Here is a 22,513-nt window from a genome sequence, read left to right on the forward strand (position 1 = left end):
ATGAGATTTCCCATAAAACTATACAAGAAAAAATCTGTACAGGAATGATATGGTGATATGTACATAAGAGCCAGTAAAGGCAGCAGAATCCTGGACACACAAACCTCACATTCAGCATGTATTGGTAGGAAGGACATCTCCATATGATGAAGAGCAGGATGCAAAATGTATCTCAGGGGTATAAAAATAAATTAAAGGGGTTGTCCCATAACAAGGATCCTATCTATACTGCTAATTTATGTGAATATAAGACTTTCTAAATACATTGCTTTATCAAAATTGCTTTGTTTGGCCGCTATCTTAATTTATTCACTTCAATGTTTACATGCGTTTCTATGACCACAGGCCCCAGACCACGGGCTTATCTGCTCAGTCCCCAAGTGACGTATCTGCCTGCTCTCAGGGGGGGAGGCAGGGTCTGAGTGCTGGGAGCAGCTCTGAGCTGTGTATGTCTCTGCCACAGACAAGCAACGGAGCTCCTCAGATAGGGGAGGGGGGAGGTGTGAGCTCCAGGATTTCTGAGCTCTTATCTCCTGCTCTTCCACTTATCAGTCGGTTTAATTGAATTTGGCTGATAAGGGCTGAGATAGGGAGTCCAGTACCTCTGTATGTATTACAAACTGACTCAAATCCAGCTCTGCTACATCAGCCTCTACATCAGCTTCATATTGTGGTAATTCATTTACAACCAATCCCTCATTACTGACTGCAAACATAGCAGATAGCAGAGCAAGTGAAACCCCACCCACCAATGTGCTGAGAAAACCAGGAAGTGAAGAGAGCACACAGCCTGCAGGTTGGTGAACAAGCGTGACGGGAATACCCCTTTAAGTTTACAGGTTGAGTCTGAAATTTAGTGCAATTTTTTCATGGTAACAACGAACATATGTAAAATTCATATTTTCCATATCAAATGTATTCTTTGTCTTTAAAGCATGCATAAAGATGTAGAGGGAGCACTGTAAGGAAAGCCCAGTCACTTAGCCAAACCATAAAGCTAGGAAGACTTGTTAAGTCTAGGGAGACTAGTTAAATGGTTCCATGGTCTTCCCCATCCTGGTTGACCATCTAATATGTATGGGGATGTCTCTATTTTCCTCTGATTGTAAATTTGAGTTGCCTGAGCCTTCTTATCATAGAAGATAAGGCGCCATTGGAAAACTTTGCCACTGGCCTACTCCCTTCTGCCCATTCATAACACAAGTAAGCTTGGACGACCTAAGCAGGGGGAAAAAAGTTGAGAGGATGAACCGTTGAATGTCCCACTCTACTAGATCATGCCATATCGAACAGAAAGAGAATGGATATCCCAATACCCGTCTTTGCATACGCTTTGGTTATCATGAAGAAAAGTAGCGAGCCAAAAGGACACTTTTTTAATAGACAGTTACCTATACATAGAATATTTTTGGTACGTTACCTCAGAAGGTTGCTCTATAGGTTGTGGTATAACCAACTGATTGTGATGATGAAGAACAGTCTTCAAATAGTCTAATACTGTCTGGCAGGGCACTGTAAAAGACAAAGAAGTCAAAAACACACCAAATAAAGTCACAAGCTACGATATAAACCAACAAAGATCGTAAAAAATTCCGCAATTTTCTTGGAGAACACTGTCTAGGAGGCGATCTCCCTTAAAGTAACGGAGGCAATCTTAAACAAATTTAATTCCCGTTAAAAGTCCACATTTCATTTTTATTCTCGTTTTCTAATGAAATGCAAATGAGGCCATTATAACCTTAATTAGATTCATTCCAGATGGTTAATGTTTGGAGATCGAGCATGAAGTTAAAGTCACTCTCAAAGCTGACCTTAGCGACATATTTCCATGGTTTCACGACAAGTGGAAGTTTCTTTTAAGGCCACCATGAGATTCGCCAACAATGTTAATAATTCACAAAATGCGATTGTAGGAAAGTCAAAAAAGTGCTAAACTTTCTTATAATGATATTCACACATTATTTCATATCATCCATGAATATTTTAACACTATAGACATTACACAGGCCTCTACATTACGATAAAATAAGGGGTTTCCAATTAAAGTGGATCAGTCACAAAGGGACGAGTTGATGAAACCTGTTTCCAATGACTTCCGTCCTAGCCCATGCTGTTGACATTGGCCACCATCCAGATATCTGGACACCTGTATACCTGACACACACCTTATATCTGTCTTGGTAGGTGTATAGTAGATCATTTGTTTTGGGGTGCCTTGACTGTGCCCCAGGGGGTCATACTTGGTGGCTTGGAAAATATTCACTTCATTCAGATATTCCTTAGTTTTTGAAAAGTGATAACAACCAATGGCCACCATTACTCTTGGAGTCTCACTATTTACCCTAATGGTAAATCGGCTTATAATAGTGGGTGCAAAACTACACAACTTTCAAATTTCACATTCAGGATCTCAACGTGAGCTATAATGGAAGCCAAAGGTTTGGTTGAAACATATGAGAACAAGGAATGAGCAATCTGGTAAATGTCTAGTCAATACGAGGGTCAGGGGATAATCATACACATTAGGGAAAATGTGTGCCTACATAGGCAGTACGGAGACTTACAAGTCACTCCTGCTCTGCTAGGGATTCAGTATCAATGCGCTATGCTGAGGAGGCCCAATAGGCCGAAACAGCAATGTCCATAGCTAGAAATCTGTTCCTTTTGGAATAGAAATACTAATTTGGCAATTAAATCCGCATCATGATAGTAGACTTTTTAACTGAGTCATGCATGATGTTAAGGTTGCTGCCCTCTAGAGGGCGGCATACAGAGTGCACTGTTCTCCTAATTACATCCTGGAGAATAGATTTGCATAATTTTTACCCAGAATCCCTAGTGGAGCAGGAATGACTTGTAAGTCTCCATACTGCCTATGTAGGCACACACTCTCCCTGATGTGTACGATTATCCCCTGACCCTGGTCTATAGTCTCTCACTCTGCCAAATCAGTATCCCTACGCTATGCTGAGGAGGCCCAAAAGGCCAAAACAGCGGTGTCCATAGCTGGGAATCTGTTCCTTTTGGAATAGAAATACTAATTTGGCAATTAAATCCGCATCATGTCAGTAGGCTTATTAACTGAGTCATGCATGATGTTAAGGATGCTGCCCTCTAGAGAGTGGCATACAGAGTGCACTGTTCTCCTAATTACATCCTGGAGAATAGATTTGCATATTTTTTAGTCAATACGAGTATTTGACAAAAATGGCTCCATGAGTTATGAGACTTAGAAAGGTCTGGCAATTGTCATAAAAGGAATAACCTATATAAGTTCACTGCACAACAAGAAAAGACACATGAGAGGAAGGTCTTCTTACATAGAAACATAAAATGGTTGTTCAGGGCTACTTTGAAGGGACCTTGAGCCATCATAACATTTAATAACAATATGGCAACGAGGGGTTATCCGGGAATAAGTTCATTGCAGTGGCCTCCTTGCATCTTGCTGAGCACAGCGCTATATACTGTATAGTGGCTGTGCTTGGCATTGCAGCCCATCTTCTTTTATTTGAGTGGAAAGAGCTACAACATGGACATGTGACCAATGAACATGGTGTCTCTGCCTTTGAAGAGGAAATTGATCTCCATGACATAGTCATGGATAACCCCTTTAGTCTTCTGCTCAAGTCAGATCATCAATTTCTCCAGACCAAGGTCAGACTGCAGGGTGCCAAGGGGGCACTAACAGGCCACTTTGACTTGGCCAGGGAACTTATAATAAGGGCTACGCTGACAATTGAACCTTCGAGCCCATTAATACACATTTCACGCTCACTGGATGACAGATTAAATCCATTGCTTATTAAAAAATAACAATAACCAAGAGCGTACAATATTGCCTTAGACTTTTTTTTTTCTGCAAGGCAGTCAAGATGGAAGCAAGAGAATTGCGATCTGCCATTTGGAACACAACCCTGATCAAAGATCATGAAAATGTAAGGGTATACTGTTATTTGCTGAAATTACAGATGTCTGCTGATGTGCCCTACTTTTCCCTGGTGACATGACAAATTTCAGTGCTTTATGCATGTGACGATCGATAGAGCATTGCAGGGCTATCAGAGTTCAATATAAAATCTGGAATATTCCACTCATCAATTTCATGAACATCTGAGAGAAGCAACAGAAGGAAAATCCATAGGTAACAGGAGAATACGGGCTAGCTAAATAACAAACCGGGGATATTATTTGTAAGATCAAATGACAACAGAGCTGCAGGATAACTGTGTATGATCTCCCGCCGTAAATTTATATCCTTATCGAAATCCGTCTTTACAAGGAAAAAATTTGTACTTCGTCAACTCAGATAAAATTCTTGGTTAAAGAGGTATTCTGGAACATTAATATAATAACCTACTGTATCCTAAGTATAGGCCATCAATATCAAATTGGTGGGAGTCTGACATCTGGAATCTCCGCCGTTCAAAGGAGCCGCAATACACTAGAACTAGCACAGTTCCTTACTGTTGCAGAAACTTACCCCCACCATCAGGTGTTCAAAGGAGCCGCCATGATTGGCCATCAATAATAAGATCCTGTAATATCCCTTTAACTATTCGGTTACAGAGGTATTCCCATCTCAAGCATCTTATTTGTGACACATCCACAAAATATTCCATAAAAATACTATAAATGCCCGATGGGTATGGAACCCACCAACCATGGCCAAGATGGAAGTCCATTCCACCAATATGCGGCTTACGGAAACAGTTCACCTTCTTGGGACTTATGGAAACCTGCCCTGGTGGTCAGAACCTGCAACAAGCTATATCCGTCACGACTGCGGTTGACCAATATGGGAATAACCTTTAAAGATGGAGATACCCTTTATATGCCCTGCAACATTCTACAGTTGCAGGTCCCACTTAAGTTCTTTAAACAGATGGATTCGCTATTAATCTCCTTTGTTGGGGAAGTTCGAGATCCAAGCTGTGGCCAACTTTGATATCTAAGACAATGGCTTTTTTCTGAAGCCCACTTGGTATACTATTTGAGTTTAATTCAATCGCTTTCGGTCCTTGAAAATTCCCACGTGTTCAGGGGAAGACTGCTTCCTACTACATAGCATAACCAAAAAGGAGGCAAGCCAAACACGTATCCGAGTATATTGGCATCCTTGATGAGACTCCATTATGGAACATCCCTGGATTATCACAGTTAATTGATCCACCAGGTGCCCAGACCTGGGCGCAGTATAAGATGTCCTCTTTCAATGTCCTCTTTCAAAATTTGAGTTCCTATAATAACATTCCATGAAGGATGGTACCCCTTTAAGCTTAAGGCTGTCTCCAAAGTTGCCCTCATCTCCGAAGAATATTCGTAAAAGAAATAAATGGACCGCTAATATTTTGATTGGATGTCCTCTAATGCTTTATATTAAAGGGGTTGTCCCATCACAAGGATCCTATCTATACTGCTTGTTAATGTGAATGTAAGACTTTTCCTAAATACACTGCTTCAGCAAAACTGCTTTGTTTGTCCACTATCTTACTTTATTCATTTCTCTGTTGACACATCCCTTGACTTATCTGGTCATAAGTCAAGTGATGTATCTGCCGACTCTCAGGGGGGAGGGAGGAGGAGCTAAGTGCACGGGAGCGAGCATGGGGGGGGGGTAGTTTACACTTTGGGAGGGGGGGAGGGGCCACCAATACAGACCCGGCATCCGCTGTAATAGAGAGACGGATGCCGGGGAGTGTAGACGCCGGCACAGGTGAAGCCAGCAGCTGCAGGAGCGATGCTGATATTCTGGAGGGGAGGAGCGGAATAGCAGCATCGCTCCTGCCACTGCTGGCTTCAATTGTGTCGGCGTCTACACTCCCCGTCATCAGCCTCTCTATTACAGCGGATGCCGGGTCTGTTATTACATTGTGAAAGCTGTACGTCCAATGCCTAAGCATCGGGAGCGCACACGCAGGGCCAGCAGCATAGAAGCGACGACTTCTCGCCGCTGACTTTGCATATGTAACCCCGCCCACCAATGACGCAACAAAGCCGGAAGAATTTACTGCAGCGAAGACTGGTGAGTATGTGACGTGGGACAACCCCTTTAAGCATTTACACATTGGTCAGACTAGAGCAGATCACTATGGTCCCACAATGAGAAATGCGTTGGCAAGACTGGAGAATTGGAATCGGAAAATAATTTTTTCTCCTGAAATGGGGCCATTGGCATGAGCCTCATGGGGTTTTTTGCCTTCCTCTGGATCAACACTGTAAGGGATTGTAGGACTATAGGTTGAACTTGATGGACTGATGGCTTCATCCAACCTCATCTACTATGTAACTATGGAGTTGGTATTCCTTTACAATGCTATGTGTATCTTACTTCCTTATGAGGGCATGTTTCTAGTTCTTCCACAAAACAATAACATATATACAGTGAAAGAGTCATCCCGGGAATGGTCATCCATGTTTTTAGATCTAAGACAAACTGATTTTGTTAACTTACAACAAAAACTTTTAAGACCTGAAAATCCAAAATATACCATATAGCATTAGGACATTGAGTAGACCCTACTACACAGAGATAGCCATCATAGTAAAGGCTATAGAAATAAATAATATACCTGGTATACTTTCTAATTTCCTTCGGAGCTCCTCGTTCTCTTGCTGTAGACAGATGACTTCTTGTTCTAGCTCTTGACACCTTGGACAGTATCCTTCTTCTTCTTCGTCCTCTTCCTCTTCTGGAAGTGTTGAGGAAGATGGGTGGCCATGGGATTCAGAGGTTGCAGGAGATGCCCATCCACCCATCGTGTGCACTGGAGAAGACGAAAGAACATCCATGTCTGCCAAGTGACCATAATCACTTGAAGATGAGGTATTACGAGCAGGGAAGCTGCCAGCCAATAGGTAGTTTTGGAGTGAATCTGTGAAGACCCTCAAAAATGCCGAGGTCTGTTGCTTTTTTTGAACGTACTGCATTTCTACTTCCGGTTTGTCTGGCGATTGGCTGTGAAAGGCTTTACTAAACTGACATTGCTCTGACCTCTCACTGTAACCGTTATTTTCCTGTTTCACACATGACACCAGAGACTGGGAAGGCTTGGAGTCCAAAAGTTTCCCCCCACAGTTCAACAGGTTGAGTACTCTGCTACACTGCTGGGCAAAGGCATCGAGAATCATTCGGCTCTCTGCAAAAAAAAAAAACAGAACAAAAATAGTAACGAAAACATTACAAAAGCACCGGGAAAGAAAAAAGACGGCATGGGCCCATTCCCTCATTAAGGAACAGAATTACCCGTTATTCAGTCTGACAAGAAACACAAGCTTTCACCGCAATGTAAAGTTAATTGCTTATGGGCTTATTGATTTGCATAATTAACAATGACATGTATTAACAGCAAGAAAATCTACATGCACCAAATCGTAAGCGCTTTCTTCAAGAAACCTCAATTCAGTTCTTTCAACTCTAAGTAATGTATTTGTCACAAAGTAAAGGCACTTTTAAATACAAAAGACAAATAATAGTACTCCGTATAAGAATAGAAAGGATCAAAAATGACACAAAGAAAAGTGTCACGTCCTAAGTAACGGTGCCCATACGCTACACTAAGAGCAAAGTTGGCCAAACCTGTCAATTTTGGCTGGACCGGGTGACTGTATTGTGTATAGAGGTGTGTCAACTTTTATTAAAAGGATTTGACATGGGCCCTCCCTTCCTAAGTAGGCCAGAAGAGGTAAGTAACTGTTTTTTATGTTAAACTCACCTCTCCTAGCCCTCTGATCATTATACTCGGGGGTCTGAAAAGAACCCCCCGAGTAGAATGATAGTGTTTGTGGAGTTGGCGGGCCTGCAACCTTACTTACCAATCCGGGCTCCTGCTCACAGCCACCTCCAAAGAAGGGGAAGCGCCAGCGACCATGATCAGGAGCCAGGATCAGTAAGTAAATAGTCTATTAAAAAATAAAAATAATGGCTAACGGTAATGGCTACTGCCAGGCTCCGTAATGTCCTGGGCCCTGTGGCAGCAGTAGTTACGCCCCTGGGTACAGAGCAGTCTGCTTCCTGCTTCATACATAGAGGCACATCAATAAATAAAAATGATCCAAAAATCTAGCGCAATTTGCCCCAGAAAACTGGGGTACATGCCTTACACCTCATTTTTTTGTGTTTTAGATACTTTCTAACAATTTCTGCGCCTTGTCCAACAGGTGGGTGATGCTGTTAAGGAGGTGACAATCCCTTTAAGAGAACTTACAGTCAGAAAATAATATCCTTAATTTTTTCTTTCTTTTTTTTTTATTAATTCAGATTTGAATGCAAAAAAAAAATACACAAAAAAATGGAAAATTATAATTCTAAAAAAAGTCTACCTTTATTTTTTTCTTTTTAATTATTTATTCAGATTTGAATGCAAAAAAAAACACAAAAAAATGGAAAATTCTAATTCTAAAAAATTTCTACCTTTAATTTTTCCTTTTTTTTTTTTGTTTATTCAGATTTGAATACAAAAAAAAAGAAAATACACAAAAAACAGAAAACAATATCCTTATACCCATCTGTATTTACATATTCATGTTCTTGCCCTCACAGTACATAGTGATAGTTTATCAGGCCAGTAGTGAAATAGAAGGATAAGGTAAACTACTATGTGGAGGCAAAGACATTGTTGCCCATCGCCTTGATTTATTTTTTTTTACAAAAATCTTGCAATGATGTAACATAACAAAGTGAGTAACACTCACCTTATTAATCCCAGCCACTTTTTCGCTGCTTCTTGGTCCCATGCCAAATTGAGTATAACGGCGTCTGCTGGGTGTCCGTTTAGGTTCCTGAAATCGCCAGATGAAAAAGTTGGGCTTGCAGGACTTTTTCATCCAACTATTTCTGATGGACACTGCAATGTAGACTCCAAATAGGGTAAGGGGGATATCATCACTCCTTGGGGAGAGACCACCATATAGGTGTGTGGAGACTTATTAAGCCTTTAGCACTCCACTTTGCACGGGACTATGGGATGAATATGCAAATCGGTCTTCCATGATGTAATTAGGAAGTCAGGTGCCTCAGTGTTGCAAACCAATAGAGGGCGCTCACTGGAATGTGCAAGCCTGTCTTCCCTGATGTAATTAGGAAGACAGGATCTCAGTGAAAATAGCCCAATAAAGGCTGCTCCCTTTAACATCATGTTCGACCTTCCGAGAGGCCTTTGTTTTGCAATGATGCTGGGATTATTACCAGGTATAGTTTCTCCATCGAAATGGCCATCCTTGATTGAGAGACTATACCTGGTAATAATCCCAGCATCATTGCAAAACAAAGGCGTCTCGGAAGGTTGAGCATGATGTTAAAGGGAGCAGCCTTTATTAGGCCATATCACTGAGATCCTGTCTTCCTAATTACATCAGGGAAGACAGGCTTGCACATTCCAGTGAGCGCCCTCTATTGGTTTGCAACACTGAGGCACCTGACTTCCTAATTACATCATGGAAGACAGATTTGCATATTCTTCCCATAGACTCCAAATAGGTGAGTGTTACTCAGTTTCTTTATGATAACCGTTTGATAGACAACCCCTTTAACTCTCTTCTGGACAGGTCATATAAAGTTTTATAATTAAAGGGGTTGTCCAGGAATTACAGATTTTTTTTCCCCCTTCCCCCAAAAAACGTACCTGTCCCTGGCGCTGCAATGTTGTTCTGTAGGAATTCCTCGCCGTAGGTGACCTAAGGAAAAGAACCAGGCCAGGGCCCTTTCCTTAGGCCACTGAGCAATCATGTGAGGTGAGGACCAGAGCAAGTCGAAAGGTGGTGGTGGACTGGACAGCAACACTGAAGAATCGGGAACAGGTGAGTATTATGTTTTTACCTTTTCCAGACTCCTGGTGAAAATCTGTAATTCTTGGACAACCCTTTTAAGAGAGAGCTCAGGAAAATATCTCCTATTGTTCCATCGGAAAGCTTGATAGTAACAAAACCGAGAATACATACAATATCATAGACAAAGCCTTATACTATAGATGTATCTCGACACGTCCCATTTATCATTGGTTGTTAATATTAGTGACTGAAGTTGCCCTTTACAAAGGTCCTTCTTCGCGTTTCTACCCAGTGAGCTCATATTCCTGTACTATATACCCTCAGTGAGCCCCATACTGTATATAAAAGGGCTCTGTACATAAATTTATCTCACAGACATATTTACATGTAAAAGCATTTGTATGTAAATGTGTCAGATGCGATGTATAGAAGTAATTGCTTTCCCTTGCACTTGGCTTCCTTTATACGATCTGCATTGGAAAACATACACTTTACATATTCTGTACATTAGCTCCAGATTTCTTCTTTGATACTATGACAAGCAAATATAAGCCTAAGCATAAAATGGATGTGAAGGTCTGGTGACACGGAGAACAAACCATAAAATCCATTCTTACGCTTTTACTCATTTATGATGTTTGCAAATATTTGATTTATATAAGGAAGCGACCGCAGCGAGGCAGAAAACGTCATCCGCCTTACTAATGCCGAGCATTACAGGACATATATTCTCTGTATCACAGCACGCCATGTAGCCAGTTATTTGTAACTCTCATCTTAATATCGTAAACCCTTCTCAAATACTTAAAGGGATCCTATCAGACAAACGCTTTTTTTCCTGAGTAACACGTCGGAATAGCCTTAAGAAAGGCTATTCTTCTCCTACCTTTCTTTGTCTAAGCCACGCCACCGTTCGCTTGAAATGGCTGCTTACAATACTATGGAAGCGGCTACTTTCTTGTGGCCTGTGGGCATGCGCAGTTTGCTCTGCCTGAGGCCTAGAAACCTGCGCCGGAAGAAGACGCTTGAAGAGGCCAATCCTGAAGAAGATGGAGCCCGCACTGGAGAGTTCTCTTGCAGCATTGGGGATGCCCCCAGTGCTGTTTGAGCGCTGAGGCCCACCCCCAGTGCTGCAAGAGAACCTATTTGCATACCGACAAAAAACGGGATTTCAAACGAACGGCGGTGCGGAGACGACATCTACAGGTAGGAGAAGAATAGCCTTTCTTAAAGGGATTCTACCATTAAAAAACTCTTCTGTGGTTAACACGTCGGAATAGCCTTTAGAAAGGCTATTCGTCTCCTACCTTTAGATGGGATCTCTGCCACGCCGTTCCTTAGTAATACCGTTTTTTAGCGGTATGTAAATTAGTTCTCTGGCAGCGATGGGGGCGGGCCCCAGTGCTGAAAATGCGATGAGGGCGTCCCCACCGCTTCCTAAGAACAGGATCCAGCGCTGGCTCTGTCTTCTGCTGGATCCTCCCCTTCTTTCTTCAGCAGCATCCCTCTGTCGGCTCTTACACTAGTAGAGCCGACTGCGCATGCGCGGCCTTGCTCCGAGGCTGCAATTGCGAGCATGCGTAGTCGGCTCTACTAGTGTAAGAGCCGACAGAGGGACACTGCTGAAGAAAGAAGGGGAGGATCTAAGGAACGGCGCAGCGGAGATCACATCTAAAGGTAAGAGACGAATAGCCTTTCTAAAGGCTATGCCGACGTGTGATCGCCAAAAAAAAATTCATTTCAATGGTAGAATCCCTTTAAAGCAGTAGTATGAGATTAGAAAAAATGGCTGCTTTGTACCAGAAACAGCGCCACAGTTGTGCACTGGCTCTTTGTGGTATTGCAGGTTAGCCTCATTCAAGTAAATTGGGATATGTTGTAATACCAGCTATAACCTATAGGCTCTTTCTAGAAAACGATATAATTTTTCCAATCTTTTTTACATTCTCTTTAAAATGTCGATTTCATTCTTATCTTCCTTTTCCCCACTCAATCAACTTTCCCTATTCACTGATTTCAGTGATACTCATCTGGACAGGGGTTCTTCGGTTCTCCTCCATGGATATAGGGGAAATATATATGTTTTTATGCGATCTCAAATCTAGCCTATAGGTAGTTTATCAAAAGCAAAACTTACTAAACTTTAATAAATTTCATTCATTTTACATCATAACTAATTCCTCTTATGTAAGATATGCCATGAATTTCAAGATTTTCATTGAATTTGTTTTGTGCTGATATTTTCTAGTGATGCGTTTTGTTTTTTTTGCAGTTTTCTAGCACAAAGGGGGTCTATGACCAGCTGCAATATCAAAGTATAGAATCTCCCATAAAATAGTGGGAAAAAAAGAAGCTATAAAAATAAGTTGTAAATCCCTCCTTTCCCTAGATACATATAAAAGTAGAGAATGACAGTGAAACTCAAACACATTAGGTATCCCTGTGTCGGACAGTGCCCGGTCTACTGAATATAGGGGATCTGCAGTGCTCCTGGTCCGTCAGGAAGGGGTTAATAGGAGCACTGCAGATCCCCTATATTCAGCCAGGCTGAATTCCAAGTGGGGGAAAAAAAAACAGTCCTCAAGCTCAGGGAAGGGGCAGACAGACAACCAAAACACCCCCTCCCCTTCCCCAGCACCTACTGCACCCAAAAACTCCGACCATTTTCATTTTTGAAATTTTCCAGTAGCTGCTGCATTTCCCCCCCCTTCGGCTTATACTCGAGTCAATAAGTTTTCCCAGTTTTTTGTGGTAAAATTAGGGGCCTCGGCTTATATTCGGATCGGCTTATACTCGAGTATATACGGTAAATTATAAATGATTGATACTGTATAATAACACTGGGTTCACACCTAGTTGTTACAATTCATTAGGTCCATCACAGAGTCAGAACGGACCTGCTCAATGACGGACACAAAGCACGCCTATGAGACCCCATTGACTATTATGGGGTTCGTTCCGTGTCTGTCCTGAAATCCCTGGACAAAAAAGTAGTGTAGGATTTTTTATCCAGATGGAAATTCTGAATGGAGTTTCCAATGTTTCAGATGTGAACCCAGTTATACAGTATGTATAGTTTGTGGCATATCTACTTTCATAGAAATTCAATCATTCAGATTTTTTTTTTGAATTAGAGGATTTTTACTATTTCTGACTGACTATGGCTGCAGCCATTTATGAAGCAATCGATGCGGGAGGTGGAATCGGATTTTGGAAATATAGAGTAGTTGGTGGTTAGGTGCTACTGCTTCCACAGGCCTATTTATGAGTATATGCATATTGCTATGCATAGATAGAACGCTATCAATCGGCAGCTCATACATATCCAGAACTGTAAAATGCACACATATCATTGTAGGGGCTTGTGTTGCACCTACTAAACGGTTATATTATATGGATTTGTTGACTCATTCTGTGCACTAGTAGCCTCTTCTCTACAAGCATAGCAGTGTTCGAAAAGCAATGACTAGCAGAGTATAAAAGCAGCAATTATTTGAGTGTCTTTTCTAAATCCCTCCCTTCTTCATAGACTAATATGGATAAAGTAACTGCTTGAAAAGCAGTGAAGACAACATATTTCTTTAATAAGACATATTATAAAGTTTCTTCTATTTACCTGTACTATTCACTTGTGAAAGTTTTTTGTTTTGTTTTTTTTATAACTGTAGGTACGATTTAAGCCAACTGCACAGGATAAGGTCAAATCCACAGAAAAGTATATCCATATATGTAGCCTATGACATATTACAAAGCCGCTCCAACTTTCCAATACAAAAAGCTAAATTATAGTGTCAAAAGACAAAACTATAAAAGCGGCGGTACATTCATTTGAGAATCCGTGTCTATATAACCGGCAGAGTAGCACAGACAGCTCTCATACCTATCATTACCGGCCGGCCTTGTAAGAGAACCCATTAGACAAAGCGCAGCTATCATAGGTTACCTGCAAATAATTAACACGCTCAGCATCTCGCTCTTTACGCCTATAGTAATTATACATGTAATTACTGTCAGTGCCAGAGTTAACCAAAGTATTTTATATAATAATATTTCTGCCACCGACTAAGCTAAAGCACAAAGACAACAGCTAATTCGATGTGCAGAACTAGCCCATTTAATCTGCATTACACCAAAGTTTTATGTTGCTAAAGCAATTAAGGATCCATTTTGCAGAACATGAAACAGTAAATGGAGCGAACGCGTCTCCCAGCAGTTCAGCTAACACCTATGCCACTTGTACAAGTAAAATACTATCGGCTTCGGATCTCGCAAAACTTAGTTGACACCAGAATCAAAAGGCGGCAGTACAACAGGGGATTCACATGGCTATGATATGCTGCTCTTTTGGCTGTCTCTTAGTCTGTGGATTTATATCATCTCCAATCACGGACCAGACGTCATGACTAGAGATGAGCGAGTACTGTTCGGATCTGCCGATCCGAACAGCACGCACGCATTGAAATGAATGGACATAGCCGGCACGCGGGGGGTTAAGCGGCCGGCCGGCATCAAAGCGGAAGTACCAGGTGCATCCATTCATTTCAATGCGTGCGTGCTGTTCGGATCGGCTGATCCGAACAGTACTCGCTCATCTCTAGTCATGACATGCTTGGTGGGGATTTTACCATTTTTAAAGCATAACCAAACTTTCCGACAACTTTTGATTTTCTGACAGCTCTCAATACAGAAGCAAGGATGCAGGATTTCAGGAATAGGAGACAAAATGTGTTACTAAAGTACCGTATATACTCGAGTATAAGCCTACTTGAATATAAGCCGAGGCCCCTAATTTTACCACAAAAAACTGGGAAAACTTATTGACTCGAGTATAAGCCGATGGGGGGGGGGGAAATGCAGCAGCTACTGGAAAATTTCAAAAATTAAAATGGTCGGTGTTTTTGGGTGCAGTAGGTGCTGGGTGCTGGGGAAGGGGAGGGGGTGTTTTGGTTGTCTGTCTGCCCCTTCCCTGAGCTTGAGGACTGAGTTTTCCCCCCACTTGGAATTCAGTCTGGCTGACTATAGGGGATCTGCAGTGCTCCTATTAACCCCTTCCTAACAGAACAGGAGCACTGCAGATCCCCTATATTCAGTAGACACAGGGATACCTAATGTGTTTGTGTTTCATAGTCATTTTCTACTTTTCTATGTATTCTAGGGAAAGGAGGGATTTACAACTATTACTTACTTTATTTTTTTATTATATTTTTTTAAAGCTTCTTTTTTTTCACTATTTTATGGGAGATTCTATACATTACTATTGTGACTGGTCATAGACCCCCCCCCCCAAAATAAATAAATAAATAAATAAATAAATAAAAATAAATAAACTTTTTTTTTTTGCTTGACTCGAGTATAAGCCGAGGGAGGCTTTTTCAGCACGAAAACTGTGCTGAACAAATCGGCTTATACTCGAGTATATATTATAAAATGTCTTAATGACTCAAATACTGCCAGAAAATCAATAGTTGTCTGAAAGTTTAGTTACACTTTAAGGTTGGAAAATCCCTTTAAATAGGAAGCAGAATGGGGAGAGTCAATAAGCAAAACGCACCAGAATTCGGGTATAATTTGCAACAAAAAAAATTGTCCAAGTCTTTATTCAGATCACTTATTTTACATCTGTGTAACAAATGTAAACAGATGCAAATGGATGTCCATCTCTTTACATCAGTGGTTATCGGGGAGGAGTGTGGACGGGAAGTCTCTCCACCGAGATGCTCTGCGTGGCAGACGGGCGTGACACGAGGATCTGAGTCAACATGGCGAATTGCTAGCCACCGAAGCTAGATACTTGTAAACTTTACACGTCACCATAGCAATGTGGCCTAGCGCCAAATATACAGCCACGGTGTCTAGTGATTCGCAATGTCCACACACTACCCATAAGTTAACACATTACCATAACAATGTGGGCTAGCGCGAAGTATGAGGCCAGCCCGACACATTGCGGATCAGCAAAAAAAAACCAGAGGCCTGGTCCTGGTCCGCGGACTGGTGGTTGGGGACCGCTGGTGTACATCAACATTTATTTTTCTATAAAAAAACGGATCGGTTTCTGGACTTGGTCCTGTATATGAGGAGCTGCTCTTTCATTCGGCCTACTTGGAGACCTTCCCATCTATGATTATGGTATGACTGATAGGCCAATTCCTTATCCTAATAGACGGCATTATAATGAAGATTTCCATGGGAAAGACAAGGCTCCTCGATGCAGCACCAGGGGTGTTAGTCACACCGACATCAGCATCTTGCCGTACTGTTCTCATTCCATTTATAGATATGTTGTGATTTCATGCTTTGTCTTTTCTGCTTTCACTACCTACACCGAAAACAGCAACTTATTAGCATTTGCTAAAAGTCCTGGATCTTCCAATTAAGTGTTTATAGCTTACAATGAAATCACTCATGAAGTTTTATCACCATAACAAGCCGAAGTCACTCTCATCTTTTATGATATCATTCTACCAAATTTCATTTAAGCACAGAATTCAATATTAACTTAATCCGGCGTATCAACAAAGCAGTTTATAGGATTACAAATCGGTCGCACTCACAACACAGTCAGGCTCCTCGTAAAACACCTGGTGCACCAGCCACTCCAAGGAGCGCAAAGAAATGGGAAGATGGGATGTACGCCATCTCCTATACTTCCAGGTGCTCTAAAAACATACAAGTAGGTATGGAAGGAATGGGTGTGTGACTGCGGAGACAGAGCTAAACGAATGTGACATGTACAGAATATATATATATATATATATATATATATATATACAAACACATTATCTATCTCCTATCTAGCTATCTATCTATCTATCCATCTATCTCATATCTATCTATCTATCTATCTATCTCCTATCTATCTATCTATCTATCTATCTATCTATCTATCTATCTCCTATCTATCTCCTATCTATCTATCTCCTATCTATCTATCTATCTATCTATCTATCTATCTATCTATCCATCTATCTCCTATCTATCTATCTATCTATCTATCTATCTATCTATCTCCTATCTATCTATCTCATATCTATCTATCTATCTATCTATCTATCTATCCATCTCATATCTATCTCCTATCTATCTATCTCCTATCTATCTATCTATCTATCTATCCATCTATCTCCTATCTATCTATCTATCTATCTATCTATTATCTATCTATCTATCTATCTATCTATTATCTATCTCCTATCTATCTATCTATCTATCTATCTATCTCCTATCTATCTATCTATCTATCTATCTATCCATCTCCTATCTATCTATCTATCTATCTATCTATCTATCTATCTATCTATCTATCTTTCAGTCCATCTATCTGTCTGTCTATCTATCTATTTGTCCGTCTATCTATCTATCTATTCGTCTATCTGTCTATCTATCTATGCTTAAGACTATTTAAGACAATTCAGTAAGCACAAATAAAAATGAAATTCAATCCTAAATCAGAGGTAACTTCTGTAATTTTAGTTTTATTAATGGCTGCAAATCTGTAAAAAAAGAAATAATGTTTTGGGGGGTTTTTGCTGTTTTTTAATGCTCTAGCTAGTTATTTAATATTTTTAATACGTTTCCTTTGGGTGGCCATATTAGAGACATACACTTCCTTCCTGTATTGTCTGTACAGAAGTGTGGGTGCTGTATACCAGCTAAAACTTGATATGGCAAAAACCGCCAGACAAGTGTAGACAAGGTAGAAAATCACAAGAGGATTTATTACATATACAATATAGACAAGTACTACATATTCAAAGCAGTTAAAAAAAGTACCAAATTGGTATAAATGGGCATGTAGGGTACAGACACTCCATAACTGTCTGTCCATAATATCTATAGGGCAATAAAATGAATTAAATTCCTGATCAAAACTTCTGTTCATATCCAAATATAAAGCCTGAATAAGGAGAATAAGGAGAAGAAAAATACAATAAATGTAATACCAGTTACGCTAGGTTCCCGGAGTCCGGGAGTCCGTTCTCAGCTTCTGCAGAAGACGGAAAGCTGTCAGACCGGGTCCGGCCATGAGTGCCGGTGAGCGTTTTATGCTCTCCGCCGCGAAACCGTTTTTTTTTCAATCAGACACAGAGTCACTACATGTCCGACTCTGTGTCCGATTTAAAAAAAAAACGGTTTCGCGGCGGAGAGCATAAAACGCTCACCGGCGTGACATCTTTCAAACCCATTCAAATGAATGGGTATGAAAGAGTCCTGCAGGTTTCCATCTCCTGCTCAGTTTTGTGCAGGAAACGGAAACCTACAGAACGGAGACCGGGCGCAGATGTGAACGAGCCCTTAGGGGAAAATTCACAGGCAGTGTATGGTCCAGTGAATATAGTCGGTGTGACATGACTTACTACAGTCTAGTGATCTATGCTGCTGGAAGTTCCAGTCTGACAGTGTGTCTACTGTCCTATACTGATGCTGGAAGTACAGGGCAGTATTCCGGGGTCCACTAGAACTTTCCGTCATCATAGATTATTATTATGATACAGTAAATTCAGTTCTGTCACACATATTATCTTTACCCTTTTCGGGCAGAAATCGAATGTAAACCGTGCTGACTCCATTATAGTCTATGGGGTCTGCAGGTTTCCTAAGGTAACCGCTTTTTTAAGTGGATTAGGTTTCCATTCTGGGGGGTCCCCAAGCAGATACCCTGAACGGAAACCCATCTGCAGATATGAACCAGGCCTTAGAAGTCATAGCAACAGCAGTGAATGTGAGCAAACTGTTAGTGAAATGTCTGGAAGTTATGAAGCATATTCTAGTTCTTTATCTAAATGTATTTTTCTACAAATCCAGATTTAAGGTTAATATTCACTAAAAAAACTTAAAAATCTCTTAGGCTATACACCTCATTTTCTAACTTCAAGTTTTCCATCTAGAATAAAGAAGGTTCTCTATGCATCTTGTATCTTTGTTTACTTGTTGTAGTTACGTACAGTACAGACCAAAAGTTTGGACACACTTTCTAATTCAAAGAGTTTTCTGTATTTACATGACTATGACAATTGTAGATTCACACTGAAGGCATCAAAACTATGAATTACCACATGTGGAATTATATACTTAACAAAAAAGTGTGACACAACTGGAAATCTGTCTTATATTCTTGGTTCTTCAAAGTAGCCACCTTTTGCTTTGATTCCAGCTTTGCACACTCTTGGCATTCTCTTGATGAGCTTCATGAGGTAGTCACCGGAAATGGTTTTCACTTCACATGTGTGCCCTGTCAGGATTAATACGTGGGATTTCTTGCCTAATAAATGGGGTTGGGACCATCAGTTGTGTTGTCCAGAAGTCAGGTGGATACACAGCTGATAGTCCTACTGAATAGACTGTTAGAATTTGTATTATGGCAAGAAAAAAGCAGCTAAGTAAAGAAAAACAAGTGACCGCCATTACTTTAATAAATGAAGGTCAGTCAGTCTGAAAAATTAAGAAAACTGTGAAAGTGTCCCCAAGTGCAGTTGCAAAAACCATCATGCGCTACAAAGAAACTGGCTCACATGAGGACCGCCCCAGGAAAGGAAGACCAAGAGTCACCTCTGCTGCGGAGGATAAGTTCATCCAAGTCACCAGCCTCAGAAATCGCAGGTTAACAGCAGCTCAGATTAGAGACCAGGTCAATGCCACACGGAGTTCTAGCAGCAGACACATCTCTACAATAACTGGTAAGAGGAGACTTTGTACAGCAGCCGGCCTTCATGGTAAAATAACTGCTAGAAAACCACTGCTAAGGACAGGCAACAAGCAGAAGAGACTTGTTTGGGCTAAAGAACACAAGGAATGGACATTAGACCAGAGGAAATCTGTGCTTTGGTCTGATGAGTCCAAATTTGAGATCTTTGGTTCCAACCACAGTGTCTTTGTGCGACGCAGAAAAGGTGAACGGATGGACTCTACATGCCTGGTTCCCACCGTGAAGCATGGAGGAGGAGGTGTGATGGTGTGGGGGGGGGCTTTGCTGGTGACACTGTTGGGGATTTATTCAAAATTGAAGGCATACTGAACCAGCATGGCTACCACAGCATCTTGCAGTGGTATGCTATTCTATCCGGTTTGCGTTTAGTTGGACCATCATTTATATTTCAACAGGACAATGACCCCAAACACCTCCAGGCTGTGTAAGGGCTATTTGACAAAGAAGGAGAGTGATGGGGTGCTACGCCAGATGACCTGGCCTCTACAGTCACTAGACCTGAACCCAATCGAGATGGTTTGGGGTGAGCTGGACCGCAGAGTGAAGGCCAAAGGGCCAACAAGTGCTAAGCATCTCTGGGAACTCCTTCAAGACTGTTGGAAGACCATTTCCAGTGACTACCTCTTGAAGCTCATCAAGAGAATGCCAAGAGTGTGCAAAGCAGTAATCAAAGCAAAAGGTGGCTACTTTGAAGAACCGAGAATATAAGACAGATTTCCAGTTGTGTCACACTTTTTTTGTTAAGTATATAATTCCACATGTGCTAATTCATAGTTTTGATGCCTTCAGTGGGAATCTACAATTGTCATAGTCAGGAAAATACAGAAAACTCTTTGAATGATAATTTGTGTCCAAACTTTTGGTCTGTACTGTAGATGGGACCGGCTACTAAAGGAGTGTGATTACAGCAGCCTCAGCAAATATTCAAGCCCAGTGATTCTTCTGCGTTAGAGATGATACACCCACACAGACTGGGATTGTAGTGTAGTCATGTCAGAAGGAAAACCACCAGACACTTCCTAATACCGAAACCAAACTTTACTTTTCTTTATTACCATTGACAAGACAAGTAATAAGTACACTTAGAATAAGGCACAAGTTAACCAGTAAATTCAGTCACTCGGACTCACACACATTAGCCAATGGTCATCATGACTGTTCTTATAAGTAACTTCTCCGCCACACTCATGGATTAGGCCTCCGGCGTCTTGTGTCACAGTAGTTGGCCGATGTAGACCGATCCACTGTCAAATAGCTGCCATGTGTGGCTAGCCATGACGGAATGCCGATGCAGTGCACCAAATGAATGGGCCTAATTGGGAGGGAGTCTCGCGCCACAGACGCCACAGCTTAGTCAGCTGCGGAATCCGCGGCAAGATAGGGCATACCGCTTCTTTTTTCCGCTACTAGCTAGCGGAAAAAAGAAGTGAGTGGCTCCCATTGAAGTCAATGGGAGCCGTTTTTGGCAGCGGATTTTGACTGCAGGTCTTGAGTTACTATTTGTTCTCTCCTCCTCATGGCATCTCCCCTCTGCCCGTCCGCTCCTATGCCGCATCCGCTCATAGGCTGCTGTGCGTGAGATTTCTCAGCCCTTCAAAGGGCCAGTGCACGCACCATGAATTCTGCCACCAATCAGTCCCTGACAATCTCTCTCAATACATCTGCTCAGCCCCAGCCAAGTGTCTGAGCAATACAGGTTCAAACTTTATCTGCTGGTTTGTCCTGCATTCTGTTTCCTATGTATCAACAATTGGCCTCTTTTCCAACTCCATATCTGCCTGCTTATGCAGTTCTGTTTAAAATTGGCACTGATTTTTCCTTATTCCTAATCTGTACACCTCTGCCACCTGCCCTGTGTACATTTCTGCCTGACCCTTCTGCGCGTTCTATTATGCCCCATATTGGCCCCTGCAAACAGTATTATCCCCCATAGTGGCCCCTGCACACAGTATTATGTCCCTTAGTGGCCCCTGCACACAGTATTATGTCCCTTAGTGGCCCCTGCACACAGTATTATGTCCCTTAGTGGCCCCTGCACACAGTATTATGCCCCATAGTGGCCCCTGCACACAGTATTATGCCCCATAGTGGCCCCTGCACACAGTATTATGTCCCTTAGTGGCCCCTGCAAAGAGTATTATCCCCCATAGTGGCCCCTGCACACAGTATTATCCCCCATAGTGGCCCCTGCACACAGTATTATCCCCCATAGTGGCCCCTGCACACAGTATTATCCCCCATAGTGGCCCCTGCACACAGTATTATGTCCCACTGTGGACACCCATAAACAATTATTATACTCTGGGGTCTTTTCAGACCCCAGAGTATAATAATCGGAGACCCGGGGGAATAAAAACATAAAAATCTATTGTAACTTACGCTGCCTTCTCCGCTGCTGCTCATGTTCAATGACGTCGGACATCACATGACCCGGGACGCAGGCCGGGTTCATGTGACGTCAGAGACGTCAGGAAGGAGGCCTGGCAGGATCGTGGAGAGGTAACAGTGTTTTTTATGTTTCTTACCTCTCCCGGGCCGCCAATAATTATACTCGGGGGTCCAAAAAGACCTCCGAGTATAATGATAGCAGCGGTAGCAGCTGTCACAGGGCCCCTAATGTCCCGAGCCCTGTGGCAGCTGCCTCTGCTGCTATGACGGTAGTTACGCCACTGACGGGGACCTATCCAAGAGGTAGCCTTCATGTACACTGGGTTAAATGGTGGATACTGGGAAGACTATAACTTTATACTTGGGGGTGGCCCAAAGCCAAACTGGTTAGGTGGCACAGTAGGTTCACAACCCTATGTCAACAGAATACATATGCAAGGCTGACAACTGCTACTTTTATTTCATAGCATAATAATAATTTCATAGTATAATAAAAACATATCTTAGATTTTTCCTTGTAGACTCCGGGACCAGAAAAGGGACTGAAATTGGGATAAAAGTTACATTGAGAAATCTAAGTACACCCGTGCATTTACCGAATTTATATTCGTGTAAACATTTTATGTCGTTGGGCAGACTATTTAACCTCTC

At 41.7% G+C, this 22,513-nt stretch overlaps 1 protein-coding gene across 1 annotated transcript in view; it reads right to left on the reverse strand.

Moving 5' to 3' along the window:
* Positions 1 to 22,513, reverse strand: part of BEND4 (BEN domain containing 4) — an 88,926-nt gene that overhangs the window by 32,695 nt on the left and 33,718 nt on the right. Inside the window, exons 2-3 of the mRNA XM_075261614.1 lie at positions 6,573 to 7,139; positions 1,421 to 1,512 (exon numbers count right to left, since the gene is read on the reverse strand). Coding sequence (XP_075117715.1) covers positions 1,421 to 1,512; positions 6,573 to 7,139 — 659 coding nt within the window. The remainder of the gene's footprint in view (positions 1 to 1,420; positions 1,513 to 6,572; positions 7,140 to 22,513) is intronic.

The sequence above is a fragment of the Leptodactylus fuscus genome, chromosome 1 (genome assembly GCF_031893055.1).
Source record: "Leptodactylus fuscus isolate aLepFus1 chromosome 1, aLepFus1.hap2, whole genome shotgun sequence".
NCBI classification, from domain to species: domain Eukaryota; kingdom Metazoa; phylum Chordata; class Amphibia; order Anura; family Leptodactylidae; genus Leptodactylus; species Leptodactylus fuscus.